Here is a 20,746-nt window from a genome sequence, read left to right on the forward strand (position 1 = left end):
CCCCCCCCCACACTCACTCATTTTGTCGCCTCCTGCTGGCCAGCGACCATAACGGCTGCTGGCGCCCGCATCTCGCCTCAAAGACGCCATTTAAAAACAGCCGCACTGCTGATTCCTGAGCCGCTTGAGTTGGAGGACCATGTCTCCCGTGGGGGCTATGGGTAGGGAACGGCTGCGTTGGGGGAGCAGACCCAACGGGTCTGCACTTGGTCTAGTATATATGTGTGTGTGTGTGTGTGTGTGTGTGTGTATGTGTGTGTGTGTAAGGGTCATGTTATTAAGTTCACTGATGTGTGTTAACTCAAGTGATATGAGAAAATACAAAAATACCCATTAAAGACACTGATGTGAATTCTCTCATGACAGAAACATATGTCTATACCCTGGGTAAAGACTGTTATTTCTCCATATCACTTGATGAATTCACATGGTGAATTTAATAATTTGACCCTTACATTGAATTATTTAAAGTGCCATAAGTTTACATAAATTGGTCCATTTTAACTTATTTCTGGATCTGAAATAAGGGAAACAGAACACGCATTTCTTACTTATCATAGTGGTTCCTCCTGCCAGTGCCGCTTTGGTTCCTTGATAGAAGTCATCAGCACTGTTCATGCCCATGCATGGCATCTGCAGATGAGTGTGGACGTCAATTCCACCAGGTATGACCATCTGTCCATTGGCTTCAATTATCTTTACACCTCCAGGAACAATGAGGTTATCTCCAAGTTGCCTGAGAAGACATCACAGGATATGTTAGACTGTTGTGAGGTTGAAAATAGTAATATATACACAAAGCATGCCTTGTCCATAAATGTTACATAACGCTAGCTTTTCAACAACAGGTCTTTATAGTTTGACTAATTAAATATCTAAATTTCCGCTCCATTATTTAAAGATCATTTTTAGTTGTCTATTCTTCTTTCTCCATTTTGGTCTCTTCGATATCCTTTTGTTTCCTAAAGTTTAGCATGTTTTCTTTGTAAAGCTTTAGTGTTGAAAATAGTGGCAGTTTATATTATGTTTTGTATGAACTCATGAAAGACTTCTTACAATTATTAGCTCTGCCCATATTGACCTTGTCACTTGCACAGTGGAAGTAGACTGTGACTGTATAAATTAGGGAACTAAAAATAGAAACCAGTTAAGTGTTTTCCTAGTAATAATGTAATCCTTCCATCATTGAATTATGTGACATGTCATAGTCAGAAGCCAGTTGGCATTTGTTCATTGTCGTAAATATTGCTTCAATTACAGTTGGTTACAATCATGGAGTCAGTTGTGCAGCATGAAAACTGTACGTCCAGTCTACAGTGTCTATGCTGACCATCATGTCTATCTATGCTAATCCAGCCTGTCCACATTCATTCCATGTCCCGCTAAGCCTTAGTTATGCAAGTACTTGCCTCCTAAATGTCATGACTATTCCTGTCTCCAGCATCTCCTCCAACAGTTCATTCTAAATAACACCTAACGTTTGTGTAAAAAATTACCCCTCAGATAGAACAACAAGGAGTAGGGAAATCACAGAAGCTGCAAGAATAAATAGTGGGGAATTTAAGCTTTCCAAATATTGAAAATATAAGACTACCTTGCAATGCTAGGGCTTGGATGGGGTGGAATTTGTTCATTGTATTCAGACAAATGTTCGCAATTATTGCCTTATTAGAGAAGGGACAAAGTTCAACCTCTTGGGAAATAAGAGGCCGGCTGATTGAAGTGTTAATAGGGGAGCACTTTGGAATCGGTGACCATAATTCCATTAATTTTCAAATAATTGCGGAATGGATAAGATTGGTCCAAAAGTTGAGGTCCCAAAACTGGGCAAGGCCAATTCTGATGGTATTCGCCATAAACTTTCAGAAGTTGATTGGGAGAGGAGGTTTGCAGATAAAGGTACTTCTGGTAAATGGGAGGTTTTAAAACATTTTTGAAGAGACGAGAAGAAGATTGACGAGAATAGTGCAGTAGACTTTGCAGCAGAGAAAAGACTTTGCCTTCCATCACAGTGGGTTCACTGTGATGGATGTTTGTGTGAATTAAATTGCGTGTATGTCTGTAGGAAATTGTCTTTGTTTGTATGGCTGTGGAAACGGAATTTCGTTTGAGCCTCACTGAGGCTCAAATGACAATAAATGGTATTGTAATGTAGACAATGTCTACATGGACTTTAGCAATGCCTTTGGCAAGGTACTACATGGAAGGTGGGCCTGGAAGTTCAGATTATATAAGATCCAGTGCGATCTAGCCAACTGGCTACAAAATTGGCTTGAAGGTAGAAGATAGAGGGTGATGGTAGAGGTAATAAAAATAAACTGCAAATGTGGGTTTATTCCATAGGTAGACGTAAAATGCTGGAGTAACTCCAACTGGTTGGGCAGCATCTCTGGAGAAAATGGATCAATTACATTTTGTATTGAGAAACATCAGAGTTTGAAGATGGGACCCAACTCAAAACACCACCTATCAATTTTCTCCAGAGATGTTGTCCGACCCGCTGAGTTGTTCCATTATTTTGTGTCTCTCCGTGATGGTAGATGGTTGCTTTTTCAGACTGGTGGCCTATAATGAGCGGCGTGCCGCAGACATCAGTTCTGGGTCCATGGTTGTTTGTTGTTTATATTGACACTTGAGATATGAATGTAAATGATCTGTTTACTAACTTTGCATATGAGCACAAAATTGGTGATATAGTGGATAGTGAAGAAGGTTACTTCAAGACGACAATGGGACTGTGATCAAATGGGCCATTGGGCTGAGCAAAAGCAGATGAAGTTTAATTCAGATCAATGCAAGGTGCTTAAATGTGACAATCTTCACTTTGGTAAACATAGCGGAGGAAATTTCAGTACAACATCCTTACAGGCTGGATTTTCAAGGTGACTTCACTTCACTTCACTGTTACTTTAATTCCAGTATCAATAAATATAAAGTGGATGAGTAAAGTGGGGAATTACAGCATCTGTTTGGAAATAAGAAAACTCTAAATGATATTTTGCTCATTATTGGAAGGCAAATATAAGGTAAAAATGTTAATAATGATGGAGTACAAAAACATTGCATCAGTGATGAGAAAAAACATCTAAAAATGTAAAATTCAAAGACTATGTGCAGCTGTTGTTCAGGAAAAGCCTTGCAGATCAAGGTCATTATTTACCCTTCCTGAGTGATGAAATACTTTCATGGAAACATTGAATCTTTTACAATCCAGAAATTTAGCACTCCTAGTTGCGAGCCTGTTAATTGAAGTACTGAGATATGTATGCCAAATAGTTGGAGAACAAATATGAGCAAGCTAAGTCGGGAACATCATAGATACAAGTACCTGCAATACATCTCTGTTAAATGGTGGTCTCGGGTGCTGGCGGTGGACTAGCGGGTTTTACATAATTCCATATGTTACTACTTTTAATAACCAAATACACTTTAATCTCACTTTCTTTACATGATACACAGTAATAAGTTATCCAGTGCATCTGGTGAGTTGAAAAGAAGAAAGGTTCCTATGAACCTTAAGAGCCCTTTCAGCTTGCATGTTTTGACTGGTCACAAGCACTCCAGACACCAGCGCTAGCTGCAAATCTACTCATGTCCCTGATCCTAAATGATCCCAGCTCTAGAACCCACAGTCCTGGTACTGGCCACATATCCTGCTGGCAGTCTGGAACTTCAGTTCACGATCTGGGATAATGAGTGAGCTAAATGCCGAAGCATTGGGATTTCCAAATAATCAGATGCCAGGTTATTGGACTTCGGCAGTAGAATGCATTGCTGGAAACAAATGATTATGAAATGTGACATTTCAAGAAAATTGCTTCCAGCTTTTTGGAAATGGAAATAGCAAACACTCACACTGCTATCTCAGATAATGCAAAAATCAGAAACTTCTTGTCGTTTGGAGCTGCAGGGCAGATCTAAATTTATACAGAGAGTACATTGTGCATTGCTGGAATACAGCTAAGCAATTCCTGGCACAAAGATATCCAGTGCCAAAAGCAAACAACAGAGGAAATGACAACATTGTTGAAATCAGGGAAACCATCAGACCGATCTGACTCTAATTCAAGTTAAAGTCAACGCAGACAAACATTTTAGCACATCAACCTTTGTCGCTGTTAGCTTCAAGAGAAGGATCCTTATCCTTCAAGCACACAAATGAATTGAACCACTGCAGTTTTAAACTGCAGAGACCCAAAACTCTAACTGTTTTGTCGAGCACCATTAAAGACTCGAGCAGGAAGGATACTTGTAATGCAGAAAATCGTGCCACAATTATGTAGACTGAGAAAAAGTTAATAATACAAGCAAAGACATTTCTACTGCTGCTAGTCATTTGTCTCCAGGCTTCTTGACATACTTTGATCATTCTGCTTTCAATCATCTGTAGCTGATTTGTGTCGCAATGTTAGAGAAAAAATACTGTTAGTTCTGAGGAAATGTCTGGTCTTCCATTATGTTATCCCACAGCAATACAGCTGCACCATGCATTCACAAGTCTGGGGGAGAGGCAGTGCTAAACTCAAATTATTTTGTTAATGCTTTCAGCATTGGTATGAATTGCCGATAACTTAAACCCGACATTGCTGGTTAAATCTTTACAGCAGCTCAAAAAGGCTTTTGGCCATCCTCAGTCAGAGTATTGAGTATAGAACTTGGGAGGTCATGTTGCAGTTGTATATGACGTTGGTGAGACCGCATTTAGAATATTGTATTCAGTTCTGGGCACCATGTTATAGGAAAGTTATTGTCAAGCTTGAAAGCGTTCAGAAAAGGTTTACGAGGATGTTGCCAGGACTAGAGGGCGTGAGCTATAGGGAGAGGTTGAGTAGGCTGGGTCTCTACTCCATGGAGCGCAGGAGGATGAAGGGAGATCTTATATACAAAATCATGAGAGGAATAGATCGGATAGGTGCACAGAGTCTTTTACCCAGAGTACGAAAATCGAGGACCAGAGGACATAGGTTTAAGGTGAAGTGGAAAAGATTGATTAGGAATCCGAGAGGTAACTTTTTCACACAGAGGGCGGTGGGTGTATGGAACAAGCTGCCAGAGGAGGTCGTTGAGGCAGGGACTATCCCATCATTTAAGAAATAGTTGGACAGGTACATGGATAGGACAGGTTTGGACGGTTATGGACCAAGCGCAGGCAAGTGGGACTGGGGTAGATGGGACATTGTTGGCCGGTGTGGACCAGTTGGGCTGAAGGGCATGTTCCACACTGTATTAATCTATGACTCTATGGTGTTGGCTTTCATGATATCCATGTTTCATTTGCATGTACTTATGCAACTAAAATGCCCATGTTGTCTACAATGGATTAATAGGTAAATTTTTACCTGAGAATATGCGCATCTACTTAATTTCTATGAAAATGAAATCTCTTGCTGGGCAGCAGGAAAAGCTGTGTTTTCTTGGGTAGTTTAATGACCAATTTCCATTCTGAGCAAAAATGATGATTGTTTTCAAATGCACTCCAATGCAATCCAAATGTCACTATTAGTGTCATCATTTATCCTAATTAAAAGCAAAAACTTCAAAGGCTGGAAATCCAAATAAAAGTGGTAATTCTGTAAATAATCTGTACAACAAGACAGCTTCTGTGGGGAGAGAGAAGTATAATAAACATTTCAGGTCAATGATCTTTCATCAAAACTGAGAAGAGTCAGTGTACAGCACAGCCTCTATTTCAACCCAATTAGTTACAATCCATCAATAGATGCAATGTGGGGGAAATTTGATTTTACTTACTTGATAATCCCATCTTCTAGGTAAATATCGGCATAAAATGACTGGTCATCATTGACTATCTTCCCTCCTTTAATAAGTAAGCGGTCACTCTGGAAAAGATAAAGAATTGGGCATTTAAAACGTGCTTACTATATTGCTATCAAGGACAAGGTAAGATTTCTGAAAATATCAAGAGAAATAGGTATAACAGATTATTTGGGTCAACATTATAACACTAGATTGGAGAAAATATTTTTTTTTTGCCGAGAAGCAAAGATGGTTGAGATAAGCTTTGACAGCTATAGAGTAGCATGATGGGTTTAGATGGGGGGAAGCTGAGGGAAGTTGTTGCTGAGGAAGAGGATTTCTTGGAATGTATGCGGGATAGTTATCTAAATCAACATGTAGAGGAGCCAACGAGAGAGCAGGCTATTTTAGACTGGGTATTGAGTAATGAGGAAGGGTTAGTTAGCAATCTTGTTGTACGTGCCCCTTGGGCAAGAGTGACCATAATATGGTTGAGTTCTTCATTAGGATGGAGAGTGACATTGTTAATTCAGAAACAATGGTTCTGAACTTAAAGAAAGGTAACTTTGAGGGTATGAGACGTAAATTGGCCAAGATTGACTGGTAATTAATTCTAATAGGGTTGACGGTGGATATGCAATGGAAGACATTTAAAGGCTGCATGGATGAACTACAAAAATTGTTCATACCAGTTTGGCAAAAGAATAAATCAGTGAAGGTAGTACATCCATGGATAACTAGGGAAATCAGGGATAGTATCAAAGCGAAGGATGATGCGTACAAATTAGCCAGAAAAAGCAGCATACCGGAGGACTGGGAGAAATTCAAAGACCAGCAGAGGAGGACAAAGGGCTTAATTAGGAAAGGGAAAATAGATTATGAAAGAAAACTGGCAGGGAACATAAAAACTGACTGCAAAAGTTTTTATAGATATGTGAAAAGAAAGAGATTAGTTAAAACAAATGTAGGTCCCTTGCAGTCAGAAACAGGTGAGTTGATCATGGGGAACAAGGATATGGCGGACCAATTGAATAACTACTTTGGTTCCGTCTTCACTAAGGAAGACATAAATAAATTGCCGGAAATAGCAGGGGACCGCGGGTCAAAGGAGTTGGAGGAATTGAGTGAAATCCAGGTTAGCCGGGAAGTGGTGTTGGGTAAATTGAATGGATTAAAGGCCGATAAATCCCCAGGGCCAGATAGGCTGCATCCCAGAGTACTTAAGGAAGTAGCTCCAGAAATAGTGGATGCATTAGTAATAATCTTTCAAAACTCTTTAGATTCTGGAGTAGTTCCTGAAGATTGGCGGGTAGCAAACGTAACCCCACTTTTTAAGAAGGGAGGGAGAGAGAAAATGGGGAATTACAGACCAGTTATTCTAACATCGGTAGTGGGGAAACTACTAGAGTCAGTTATTAAAGATGGGATAGCAGCACATTTGGAAAGTGGTGAAATCATTGGACAAAGTCAGCATGGATTTACGAAAGGTAAATCATGTCTGACGAATCTTATAGAAATTTTCGAGGATGTAACTAGTAGCGTGGATAGGGGAGAACCAGTGGATGTGGTGTATCTGGACTTCCAGAAGGCTTTCGACAAGGTCCCACATAAGAGATTAGTATACAAACTTAAAGCACAAGGCATTGGGGGTTCAGTATTGATGTGGATAGAGAACTGGCTGGCAAACAGGAAGCAAAGAGTAGGAGTAAACGGGTCCTTTTCACAATGGCAGGCAGTGACTAGTGGGGTACCGCAAGGCTCAGTGCTGGGACCCCAGCTATTTACAATATATATTAATGATCTGGATGAGGAAATTGAAGGCAATATCTCCAAGTTTGCAGATGACACTAAGCTGGGGGGCAGTGTTAGCTGTGAGGAGGATGCTAGGAGACTGCAAGGTGACTTGGATAGGCTGGGTGAGTGGGCAAATGTTTGGCAGATGCAGTATAATGTGGATAAATGTGAGGTTATCCATTTTGGTGGCAAAAACGGGAAAACAGACTATTATCTAAATGGTGGCCGATTGGGAAAGGGGGAGATGCAGCGAGACCTGGGTGTCATGGTACACCAGTCATTGAAGGTAGGCATGCAGGTGCAGCACGCAGTAAAGAAAGCCAATGGTATGTTGGCTTTCATTGCAAAAGGATTTGAGTATAGGAGCAGGAGGGAGGTTCTACTGCAGTTGTACAGGGTCTTGGTGAGACCACACCTGGAGCATTGCGTACAGTTTTGGTCTCCAAATCTGAGGAAGGACATTATTGCCATAGAGAGAGTGCAGAGACGGTTCACCAGACTGATTCCTGAGATGTCAGGACTGTCTTATGAAGAAAGACTGGATAGACTTGGTTTATGCTCTCTAGAATTTAGGAGATTGAGAGGGGATCTTACAGAAACTTACAAAATTCATAAGGGGTTGGACAGGCTAGATGCAGGAAGATTGTTCCCGATGTTAGGGAAGTCCAGGACAAGGGGTCACAGCTTAAGGATAAGGGGGAAATCCTTTAAAACCGAGATGAGAAGAACTTTTTTCACACAGAGAGTGGTGAATCTCTGGAACTCTCTGCCACAGAGGGTAGTTGAGGCCAGTTCATTGGCTATATTTAAGAGGGAGTTAGATGTGGCCCTTGTGGCTAAGGGGATCAGGGGGTATGGAGAGAAGGCAGGTACGGGATACTGAGTTGGATGATCAGCCATGATCATATTGAATGGCGGTGCAGGCTTGAAGGGCCGAATGGGCTACTCCTGCACCTAATTTCAATGTTTCTATGTTCCAACTAGGAGATGACTCAAGGGCAACTCACATTAACATGGTGATGGGCAAAAGTTACAGGGTTGGGTGTTTGGATTTTCTTTTCACAAACAGAGCAGTGATGATCAGGAACCAAAGCCTAAAGAGTGGTGACATAGTTAAATAGAGCTTTCAAAGGGAAACTGGGTAGATACTTGAAGACTAATTGAACTGTTCTATGGAGAAGCCCCCCAGTAAATATTCATTGAGCCATGAGTGCAGTATTGATTCCAGTCTATAACCCATTATTGATGGTCTTTGTTGAAAGAGGATTTGTGCATTAGAGTTGTTACATTTCCTCCAATTTATGTCATGGGTTCTAGCCAAGTAAACAAGGGGCTTTGATTCAAGATCAGACACATGGCAGTACTGACAATGTACCTTCTTGCTATCACTGTGATGTGACCCATTGATTTTTCTGCAATTTAGTAAATCAGAGAGCGTATGACCAAATGAGCTGAGCTGTTGCCTTAAATGTTTATGCATCATTGTTTGGGAGAACTGAATCCATAAACTTAGAAAATTATTTAACACAAGACTGAACAATTATTCACGCTATTTTTGTTTTGAGTGTTGTCGGGATCCAACGACTTTCAACCACCCATCCACTATTTTTGTTCCCTATGTAGTTTATATGTCATATATTGAACTCCCTGCATGAATGAGGATTTTTCTCTCTGTTCTGCGCAACATCACTTGCGCAGGTGGAATAACATGGAAATCTGTACTTTTTGTGGCACAATACAGTTTGCAGGAATTGCCACTTGAAGTCATGGCAGACAATGGGACAAAGCCACTCAACTGCATGTGTGATTCCTGCAATTAACACAACAGTTCTGGAGTGTAGAAATACCCGGTGAATGTTAAGACTCAGTTGATGTGTCACCTTGAAAATGCTTCATCTATTTCCCTGATTGCGTGGAAGATGGTGCAATGTGACATAATTGGTGTCACTGAAATGAAACAGCTGTTATTCAATATGGCAACTCCTCCAGACTCTAACACCAGCCCACTCCAAAGCCTACAAGGATACTAGAAAATATACAAGCTGTGGCATACTGAGCAATAGCAGAAATGCTGCAAAAAGTACATCCTGGCTGCCATTCCAAACTCCTGACGCATCCACAGATCCATAACAGCTAGATACTGCAATATATGTTGACACTATAGTTCTTCTTATTGTATTCTGTGTTCTTGGCAAAATATGGGAGCAAATTTCAGCAGGAGGTTTGTGAGTTTTTTTGAAGACTGAGGGGATTTGAAGCTGAAAGGATCCATGCAGGTTGGGCAGGTTAACCCACAAAGGTCTGTAAGAGGTATCTCTTGCAGATGAGCAGAAAGGAGTTCTCTAGTTGCAAGCAAAGGATTTACTCTTGTACTCTCCCCATGTCGCTAAGATTTGCACAGTGATCCTAATGATGTATACCTTTAAATATCTGTAATGGTGACTCTTGGCAGAGAGAATATATACACAGCACGCAATAATACTATCAGAATGTATTATAGAGGTGGTTATGTCCATCCTGCTGCCTAATATATTTCTTCTGCACATCAATAGTGCACTCAACAATAACCCTGTTTATTTTGCAGAGTATATTTATACAAAGTAAATATTTTGCAGAATATGAGGAAACTATTGAATGGTGATAAGTTATGGTTTCAAATTATGTTTAATTACTCAGCTGGCACTCAGAAACGTGCTTTTCAGCTTTACCCGTAATGGGAGAAGGATATGGCTTTAAAGTTAAGGGAGAATGTGTGAAAGGAAGTGTTTAAAAGCTTTGTGGTAATGATGATTACAGGTGTGCTGTACAATCAGAAAATTGAGTTATCTATAATTCTTTCATGTGGTAGACTGTGTAATGTAACAGCACTTTGTTGCAGCTGTGTAAAGTGATGGTGCATATCGGACAATGTATCTGTACCAAGAGACCTTCACATTGTTGGTTATCTGGGTCGATGTATAGGATTATTCACCATAAGCAAACAAGTAAAGCACCTATAAGTTGCTTCCTTCATTTTTCAGCTCTGCACTGCTCATTATTCAGCGTTACACCTGAACGCATAAAGTGATGAAGAGGTGCATGGCTTATGGTGAAATTTTATTGTCTGTTGAAAGCTTGCACAGCTCTGATGTCTTCATTTGTGAATCAAAGCCTATATAAGCACAGGTCCTCAAAGAAGGAGAAGCATGTGTCTCCTGTCTGTAAGAGGAATGCTGGATGTGGATGGCAATTATTCCTGATGTAGTTAAGGTGGATGGCATCCCTCCACCCGATAGTCTTGCACCATTTCAAGTCATAGACAGAGAACCACATAAAGGGGGGATCTACTCTTCATTCTTGTTTACAACCAGGTGCCTCCACTTTATATCCAATAGTTTGTATTTTCCTCAGGTAGAACCTGGGCTCTCAATTAATAACTTCCTCAAAGATTGAGTTATGGGTTCAAATCGAGTGACAATGACAGACTTTTATTTGCAGATTCCAATGCTGCTCTGTTCTGAATGAAAGAAAACTCATGTTGATGCACGGAATATCAAGCTAATCTTGACCAGTTTCTGAGTGTGATGATCCTAATGTAACATCAGCTAGATGTTAATGTATGCTCATAACTAGACCCTAATGTTTTAGCTAGGGCAGCTAGGAGACGCTGCTTTCTTACAACTTAAGTTGTTTGTTGAAGTCTGGTATTGCCATATTGGCAGCTGCATGATATCACTTGGTAGCAATGAAGTACTTAATTGGATATGAAGGACTTCTGAAAGCATGAAAGGTCCTGTATGAACTAAAACTTTCTTATGAAGAAAAACAGGTGGGTAAATGCAGATGCTCTTTCCTCAGAATAGCAATATTAAGTATTTAGTGTAATATTTGAGAGTGGAGGTTTTCATTACAAAGTGAGGTAATTCAGAATTCCAATGAAAGGTCGTTGACCTGAAACCTTAACACTGCTTTTATTTCTACAAGTGTTGCCTGACCTGCTAAGCCTTTCCATATTTTCCCTGTTCTCATTTCACAATTTCAGCATCTTGTTATTTTTCTCATGGACTATTTTCTTTTTCTTTATCAGTTTCAACCTCTGATCCACAATGGTACTGCCCCACAGTAGGAGCAGCAATCTAGTTTCTAATCTGTCTCCATGCCAAAAATAAAAAAAATACTGTGTCATGTAAACGTTGAACCTCACATACCTCATTGAGATGTACAGAATAATGACAGGCTTGGATGGAGTGGACGTGGAGAGGATGTTTCCACTAGTGGGAGAGTCTAGGACTAGAGGTCATAGACTCAGAATTGAAGGATGTTCTTTTAGGAAGGAAATGAAGGGGAATTTCTTTAGTCAGAGGTGTTGAATCTGTGGAATTCTTTGCCACAGAAGGCTGTGGAGGCAAAGTCAGTAGATATATTTAAGGCGGAGATAGGTAGATTCTTGATTAGTATGGGTGTCAGGGGTTATGGGGAGAAGGTAGGAGAATGGGGTTAGGAGGGAGAGATAGATCAGCCATGATTGAATGGCGGAGTAGACTTGATGGGCCGAATAGCCTAATTCTACTCCTATCACTTATGATCTTATGTAAGTTGGAGAAAAGACATCACAAGAAAGGGCTCTCATTTGGTTTCCTAGCATAATTACTAATGCAGCAAGTATCATCAGATACCAATCAGAAATGGGAAAATCAGTTGCTTTTCTCCCCCCACTGAGTCTATCCCTCATTCAAAATAACTATATCAAATATTGTGCCCCAGCACCACTGGAAATAAGAAAATGGATTCCAGCTAATATAATGGCTTCCTTTGATGCAGGAAGTCCAAGATGTTTCACGGCTTATGTCCTTTTTCTTTCAAAATCTAGTAATGTTTTAATACAGCAAAACATGGCACAGCACAGTTCCAGAAATGGCAATCAGGTAAAGAAGTAGGAAATTCTAACTTCAAATAGCCCTTGCTTTCCCTCTCTCCATCCCCTCCCCCTTCCAAGTTCTCGCACTAGTCTCACTGTCTCTGACTACATTCTTTCTCTCTCCCACCCACTCCCCTGACATCATTCTGAAGAAGGGTCTCGACCCGAAACGTCACCCATTCCTTCTCTCCAGTGAGAAGGAATGGGTGCCTCACCCACTGAGTTGCTCCATAACTTTGTGTCTACCTTCGATTTACAAAAGAAGTAGCTATTCTGCCTTTGTTAAAATAATATTTATTGATGGATAAATATTTGCCTGGACATCTATAGGTCAAGGTTGGTTAATTCACTGTTGTCCATAGATCAAATCAGGCACTTACAAAAAATCCATATTTGGAATTGATTTGACTCACAATCCATTGTTAATGTTAATGAAGCAACATTTTACCAGCCTTGTCTTTTTTTTTCTCTCTTCCTGATTTACAGGTTTTCTGTGCTTTATATTCAGATTTCTTTGATGCTGAATCATTGATATACGGTGGAAATACACATTTCAATGTGTCTTAAATAAGACAATGCAAACACTGAAAACATAGTAGGCATTAAATTTTCATGCTAGAATGTGTCGGACTACTGGGACAGGAAAGATGATCAAATGTTAAATGTATGAGTCATTCAGGGAAGTGAGGTTTGAGGGACCAAGCTGTTCACAGGAAGAAAGTTGGCAATTTAAATACTGTAATAAAGATGCATGCCTCATATTTAATGGTCACAGAACATGAAAATTGACCATTTGGCTGATCCATCCTAACTGGAATAGAATTATTAATTCTAACTTGTGCCAGGTTTTTGGTGCCAATTGAAAAGCTGGTGTTTTGAAGGAAGTGGTTCTTTTTTCTGCTTACCTGCTGGATCCATTATATCTGCTTCAAATCCTCCACAAGATGATGCGGCCTGCCTGTTGCTATTCCTCCCCAAGTCCTCTCATCTCTTTGACCCTTCTGGTTCCACCCTGATCCCTCTCCTCTGTTTCTGACACATCCTCAATTTTCACAGCCCAAATCTAATGATCTAATTCCCTATTCCTAAGGGAATTTTACCTTTCGAGCTGTTTAAACAGTTTCAATCTTGTCCAGGTTTGTCGATCTGTGAATCTTGACAGCAAAGGCCTCACCTACTTATGGCAAACTGTATTATTTGCCTACCATCAAAACTACTGTGAGATCTGTGATCTGTGTCTATAACTTAACAGCAATCCACTGCCCTTTGTGTTCTCCACAAGGTCTCTCAGGCCTTCAGAATGATTAAGCAGTTCATGCTGATCTATGGTTTTCTCAAGAGGTCACATTTGCTTCTGGTCTATTTCTTGCAACTTAGCTCACATTCTGCTTCATTGCCTCCCGTCTCTGAGTATTATTCACTGCCCCTCTCGCCCAACAGCTCACCATGTTCTATGCTGCAGCCATTCCTCTTCTCTCTCCATTTCTCTTCTAAAACATTTCTCTGCTCAATATCCTACATGGGATCAGTTTCCATAAATAAACCTGGCACTAGCCTTATCACTCCCCGATCATCTTCATACCTGACTTTTTGCTTGAAATGAGAGGTGATGACAGTCAGAACCTTCTCCATTCAAAACAGTTATCTTTCAAGCTGTTCAAACTCCTCTCTCTTCGACTTCTAGATCCTTATGATTCCCCCTACTTATTCTGATGTGTCCCTGAGTTTTTCAAGATCTTCCTTGAATCTTCTGATTTGCTATCAGAAGGTTTAAGAAACATTTAGGTAGGTACGTGGAGAGGATAGGTTTATTGGGATATGGGCCAAATGCAGGCAGGTGGGACAAGCGTAAATGGAGCATGTTGGTGACGTGGGTAAGTTAGGCCGAAGGGCCTATTTCCACTCTGTACGACTCTACTATCTACTAGATTTTGTGTCTATCTAACTCTTCTGTTCTTCTTCCTTACTCCTTACTCCTCTTAGACCAAGCTGACCTTTCTGGACGTCTGTCACTTCTAATTCCAGTGCCTATCCTCATGAGATCTTTATTCCATTCCCCTCACTCTTCTCCATTCCTTACCTGTCAGCAGATGCTGAATGCCTCCCTGACCTTTGGCCAACCAACCTCTCAATCTGGCTGGCATTGATTTTAGATTCTGTCAACATGAAAAAAAAATGGTAAAGGATGCTCCTGTCCTGTCATTAAAGTCAGAAAGATCTGGGAAAGAAACCCATTTCTCCGAGATTCCTGATCTTTCAGTGACTTGCTCAGTTAAATGTTGAGCATTTATACCCTGCCTTTAAGTTATTACTCAGCACATATGGTTTGAAGAAAGAAAGGAATTTTATTGTGTTCTATTTGTTATTATCATAATTAAGCATAGGTATGCTAATTTGTTTTTTTTGTCTGGAAAACACAGAACTAAATTCTGTCATTGGCTTTGCACGCAATCCGAAAAGCAATGGCTTGTTTGTTTTCTGCAGTGAACACATGGATTTACAATGATAGCAAACCTGGACAACAACTGTATTCCTAGTTTTTAATGTAAATAGTAGCTATCACTTTAGGACATTGAAATCAAACCTTTCAGTGTTTATGTGGTGTTTAGATCAATAATGGACAATGTTGGCATTGGGGAAGGGACAGCAAGTTCAATCAACTCTGTCTGTAGTGGTGGATTCTATAACAAAATCATTGTGGGGCAGGGTGTAATCTCTTCAGAAACCCAGAAGCAGAATTGTGGAACTGCTACCACCTCCTGTGGTTGGTTTGATGTCTGTAATTCCTCAGCCACGGGTACAGGAGGGGAGGAATAGCGATGAATATGTGCCATGTTGTGAATGGATCTGGAGACGCAGAAAAATGTGTTGAGAACTTGTCACACCCTCTTCCAATTTCAATAAGCGAGTGCTGGTAGTCTTGAACTTCGATGATTGCCCCTGCACACCCATCCTTTGGACAGCAAAGGCCTCACCTACTTATGGCAAACTGTATTATTTGCCTACCATCAAAACGACTGTGAGATCTGTGATCTGTGTCTATAATGTAACTGCAATCCACTGCCCTTTGTGTTCTCCACAAGGTCTCTCAGGCCTTCAGAATGATGAAGCAGTTCATGCTGATCTATGGTTTTCTCAAGAGGTCACATTTGCTTCTGGTCTATTTCTTGCAACTTAGCTCACAATCTGCTTCATTGGCTTCTCCTCCCGTCTCCGAGTATTATTCACTGCCCCTCTCGCCTAACAGCTCACCATGTTCTATGCTGCATCCATTCCTCTTCTCTTTCCATTTCTCTTCTAAAACATTTCTCTGCTTAATATCCTACATGGGATCAGTTTCCATATATAAACCTGACACTAGTCTTATCTCTCCCCCAACATCTTCAACTCCATATCTGACTTTTTGCTTGAAATGAGAGGTGATGACAGTCAGAACCTTTTCCATTCAACATGTGTAATTCCTGAGCTATAGTCGCCCTTCCCTTTCAGACGGTCTCCTTTACCAATGTCCTCCATCGCTGTTCTCACTGCACATGCATGATGCACTAACTTATAGTTCTGGACCTGAGATGAGCTTAAAAATTTGCATCCATCTCAGAGTAAAGCCATCTTCCCTTCCCTAACATAGACACAAAATGCTGGAGTAATTCAGTGGGTCAGGGCAGCACCTCTGGAGAAACGGAATAGGTGACGTTTCGGTTCAAGACCCTTCCTCAGACTGAGTCAGGGGGAAAGTCTGGGAGAGAAAACCATTCTTCTAAGATTCCTGATCTCACAGACTCTCAGTCTGAAGAAGGATCTCGGCCTGAAACGTCACCTATTCCTTTTCTCCAGAGATGCTGCCTGTCCCGCTGAGTTACTCCAGCTTTTTGTGTCTATCTTCGCCCTAAACCAGCATCTGCAGTTGCTTCCTATACATCCCTCTCCCTATTACAGGGTGTCCCACAGGAATATAATGAACAGGAATGGGAGTGAGCCATAATGTTCACCCTGTCATCCAGGATCTGATCAGTGGCTTCAACTCCTGCCTGATCCTTTCCATAACATTGGTGTTATTGTATTTTACTAATACCCCCCTGTGCTTTACCTAGCCTTGTCTCCCCAATCATTCCAAACCTGCAGTTCAGTTCACATCCTCTGTTCTTCCACAATCTGGCTCCCTTTGCAACAATGATGCAAATGCAGACATCAAAGCCTGGCAGCCTGCAAATCTATTCACACCCATTTTCTGCCTTGTTTTATCTTTCCGCATGCCTTAAAACGTTGGAAACCCAAACCCTGTAGTCTTGCATCAGATCCCCATTCATTCTCCTGCTCGCTCTAATGTTCTTCATCACCCCACCTACCTGCAGCATCGTCTGATGTTTCTTTTGTGCAAGTCATTGTGTGAATGCAAGTGCTTCCAACACACACATTTTAAACATAAAGCTACACCCTAGACCACCCACCCTGTAGGAGAGGAAATTGACCATTAAAATACAAGAGCACAACGTAGTTGATGTTATTCTCTGGTTTGGTCTCACCCCCCCCCTTATATAATGCTATTTATTTAACATTTCCAAGAGGAATGTGGAGTACAAAAATGTGGAGTAACTCAGCGGGACAAGCAGCATCTCTGGAGAAAATGGGTGACGTTTCGGATCGAGACCCATCTTTAAACAAGACTGTTTATTGCAGAGCCCAGACCTGACAAGGGCGCTCCCCCCCCCCCCCCCCCCCCCCCCCCCCCCGTTTCTCAGTCTATTTCTTAACATGAATGCGGTTGATAGGGATATCCAGGCGACGGCGCAGGATGGGGTGTAATTAAATACACATATTTTATCGCAGGTTTTGAGCTTTGCGTTTTGCTCAGTTGCAGTACCGGACAATCATCCCTGGCCAGCTCCATCTCTGAAACTGACAAACACGGTCAATCAGATTGTCTTTTCTTTAAAGCAGCAGCAGCAGCAACTACGCCCAGTTTTGCAGCCAGCTCACCAAAGCACAAAGGGCGAAATGCCAAGGATGAATGGCTAGCGAGCGCGCATGCCTGTAGCTCATTCCTCGCCCCACCGTGGAAATGTCATTCACATGCAATATTTTTTGTTTTTAAAAAGGCTGTTTTTTATCGAGCCCAGATCTGACAAGAGCGCTTCATTCTCGTTTGCCAATCTATTTCTTAACAATAAATGCGGTCGATGAGAATAGTGCAGGATAAAACGACACCGGGGGTGGCGGGGATGGGGTTAATTTCTGTTCAATGCAGAGATCTCTGCAGTAAATGTGTGTGCACCATCCTTTGATAACCTGGGAGAAAAATGACCCAGTTCCAAGCAGGCTCCGGGTGCCATTGTTTCGTGCCTATGCCCCGGATCACAGCCGTCGCCCTTGGCTGGGACCTGATGCTGCATTCGCTTTCATGAATACATTCAAATCTCAGCTTCCTCCCCAATAAGAAGCAGCGAGCGGCGCTCCCACCCCCTTCGCCGCAGTGAAACACAGTCCTCCTTCAATCCCCATTTTCCATCTCCAGCCCGCTGTATGTTGTTGCAACGTCGCCATTTTCAGACCGGCAAATGAGTTTTAAAACCACATATAATTTTTTTGTGTGTATGTGTATGTGTGTGTGTGTGTGCACCGACCGCAGCCAGATCGGTGAGCAAGCACCGAGAGACTGGGCGAGGAGTGCAAACCTCGCCTCGCTCACACATAATCCGCAGAGGTGCAGGGGACTAGCGTTATAATGCAGCCACCGCCTGCTGCAGAACAGGGCTGTCACCCTGCTAAACGCTTCCAACGCTTACCGTGATCCGCGGGATGTTCTTCTTGCCTTGGTAGGACAGCATGTCTCTGGACTCGGACCTTTGCTATAATGCAGGGCAACGGTAGACGAGGAGCTCTGCGCGGTGCGGGTGGGTTTTTTTTTGTTCTGCAGAGCGGCTTTCTGGTCTCTCTCGTCTTTGGTGGTGCTGAAAATGGTGATTGTGCAGACTAGACGAGGTTCGCAGCGCAGACTGGCACCGCCTCGACACCCCCCCTCCCGCCCTCCCTGCAACTTCCTCTCTCTCGCTCTCTCCCTCGCTCCCATTCCCTCCCCCTCTAGCGAGCTCACAGACCATCTGCCTTATTAGCATTTTCCAGCTCCCTGCTTCCTCCCCGTATTCACCAGCGCCACCGCCCCGAGCGGGACTACACAACCTCCGGACAGAGAAGGCAGGACCGAGGGCCAAGCTAGCGGTCTCTCTCCACACGCAAGCTCTGCGTTTAATTGATCACATCCCAAATTTGAACGATAATTTAAAAAAGAATGATCGCCGACAATCCCGACCACTGTGCAAATAAACGCCGATGCTTCTTGCATTTAAAACGAGCCCTTTATCGCCGGGAACAAACAAAAATCACATATTTTACATTTAAAACAATAATTCCAGAATGGATATTTATTCAACATATTATCTCGCCTTACGTTCTCGGTGGAGGAACCTTTAAAAAAAATAAAAATAAAAGCAATTCTAGTGTTTGAATTCCAGAGCAGCAGTAGGGATGGGCAGCGCAGGGGATGGAAGGATTTACTGAGCAATGGCTTAGTGAGATTTTGCTATCATGGTTACCATGTTGAAGGTTCCCGGTATAATCAAAGACAGAATCTTCCCTACTGCTGGATATCCATTGGAATGATCAAGCAGCAGCAAGCAGATTCCGTGTTATTTGGAGTAAACACCCTTCCGCCGTTTAAAAACATATATATGATTCGCCTCCTGGTTTATTTTTGTTTAATTGATTTAATCAGATAATCCGCGACGAGTTTACCATAAAATCCCCCTCGGTGTTCATTGTGATAATACCTTGGTCTGTTAGGTCTAAGAGGGAAGGCAGGCTGGGACTCAGGCTAACAAACACGTGAAGATATTCTCCTATTGTCTTGAATATCCACAGCACATCAGCACGGCGTGGAACTTAACGCGTTCGCACACGGAACACTGTATAACGTGGTTAAGTGGAACAATTGACTCGAAACAACCAGTCAAAGCATCGAATGTCCCGAAGGCTTACTTCATAAATGCAGCAAAGTTTAAGGGAAAGTTTAAATGGATAGTACGTCGTTCTGGTACCTTGTCCAGCAGAGCAGTGGTCCACGACAGTCCCAACTCATCCCTCTGTACCAGGTCAATCGGACCAAGTCATTTCTCCAACAATATTAATACATGGAGACGTGGAAAGGTCCAACTCCTCTAAAAAGTGCTGGAAGAAACTTTGTTTTGTGGTTCCAAATAAAGCTATGACACGTGGGAGAGCAAAGCTTTTCTAAGGGAGCGTCGCATCACTAATACAAAGCCACATGTCCACACTCACTAGGCGATATATCCACACTCCATCCCGCATTGGGACCTTGCTGTGTTATGCACAATTGAACAATGCTTCACCCCGCAACCCCCACCAGCTGTCCATTTAAAAAGAAACAAGTTTAGTAGTTAAAACGAATGCAAAGCCGCTCTCAGTTATTCGAGATGCTGGCGCGTACAGGAGAGCGCTAACTTTTACCTGAGTGTGAGAGGTGTGCAGAGTGTCTTCTCCCTGAGCAGAGGGGGACTGATCCAGCTGCCCAGCCTCCGGCTCGCCCCGATCCACAGGCTCACAGGAGCCGGACATTTCACTGACATCACTCCCAGCCTCACTCAACCCGTCGGAGTCGATGGAAAGCTGGCTGCCGTCCTTTCTCCCCATACTCCGAGCGCTGCGCCTGCCCACACTCAAGGAATCGAAGTCGATGGTTTTATTTTCATAAGCACCCTCCACGTTGCAGAACAAGCCTCCATACTTCTGGCGGGGCTTGGGACTGCTGGTGCCCGGCTTGGCTAAATACACTGGTAGTAGATGTCCGTCCTGGGTTGCCCCGGGCTGCTGTTCTGCCATAGTCCGGAGCAGCTGCTGTAGAGGGGCCGGAGCAGGCAGATGAGTGAGTGGACAGAGGGGGTGAACTGTGGAGGGAAGGCTCGCTTTCTCTATCTCTCTCTCTCTCTACAGTTACATCTGACCAGAGCTGACCCGGAAGCGACGAGCTCTACCGCATGTGTGTGTGTGCCTCGTCCCAACCTTGTGCGTTTAATCAGGAAAACGCCTCGACCCCCAAAGAAAGAGAGGAGCTGTTCAGCAGCGGTGGTGCTGATGGGAGGCGTTCAGGAAATGACGGCTTGCCTTTTGCAGAACTGTTCTTGAAATGTATTCATAACCCCCAAATGCATGATCACAATCGCTCAATGAATATAATGGCACCCAAACTGTCCAACTAACAGCAGTTGCTTCAAAAAGTTATTTGGG

General features: G+C 42.4%; 1 protein-coding gene across 2 annotated transcripts in view; it reads right to left on the reverse strand.

Moving 5' to 3' along the window:
• Positions 1–20,376, reverse strand: part of dpysl4 (dihydropyrimidinase like 4) — a 50,624-nt gene extending 30,248 nt beyond the window's left edge. Inside the window, exons 1-3 of one of the 2 annotated variants that reach the window (XM_055646658.1) lie at positions 19,970–20,376; positions 5,752–5,840; positions 552–736 (exon numbers count right to left, since the gene is read on the reverse strand). In XM_055646658.1, the coding sequence (XP_055502633.1) occupies positions 552–736; positions 5,752–5,840; positions 19,970–20,341 (646 nt within the window). In that variant the 5' untranslated portion in view covers positions 20,342–20,376. Of the gene's footprint in view, positions 1–551; positions 737–5,751; positions 5,841–18,231; positions 18,451–19,969 lie in introns of those variants that run through there. The other variant, XM_055646659.1, reaches the window with a different exon arrangement.
• Positions 20,377–20,746: the final 370 nt, after the last annotated feature.

The sequence above is a fragment of the Leucoraja erinacea genome, chromosome 15 (assembly GCF_028641065.1).
Source record: "Leucoraja erinacea ecotype New England chromosome 15, Leri_hhj_1, whole genome shotgun sequence".
NCBI lineage: Eukaryota > Metazoa > Chordata > Chondrichthyes > Rajiformes > Rajidae > Leucoraja > Leucoraja erinaceus.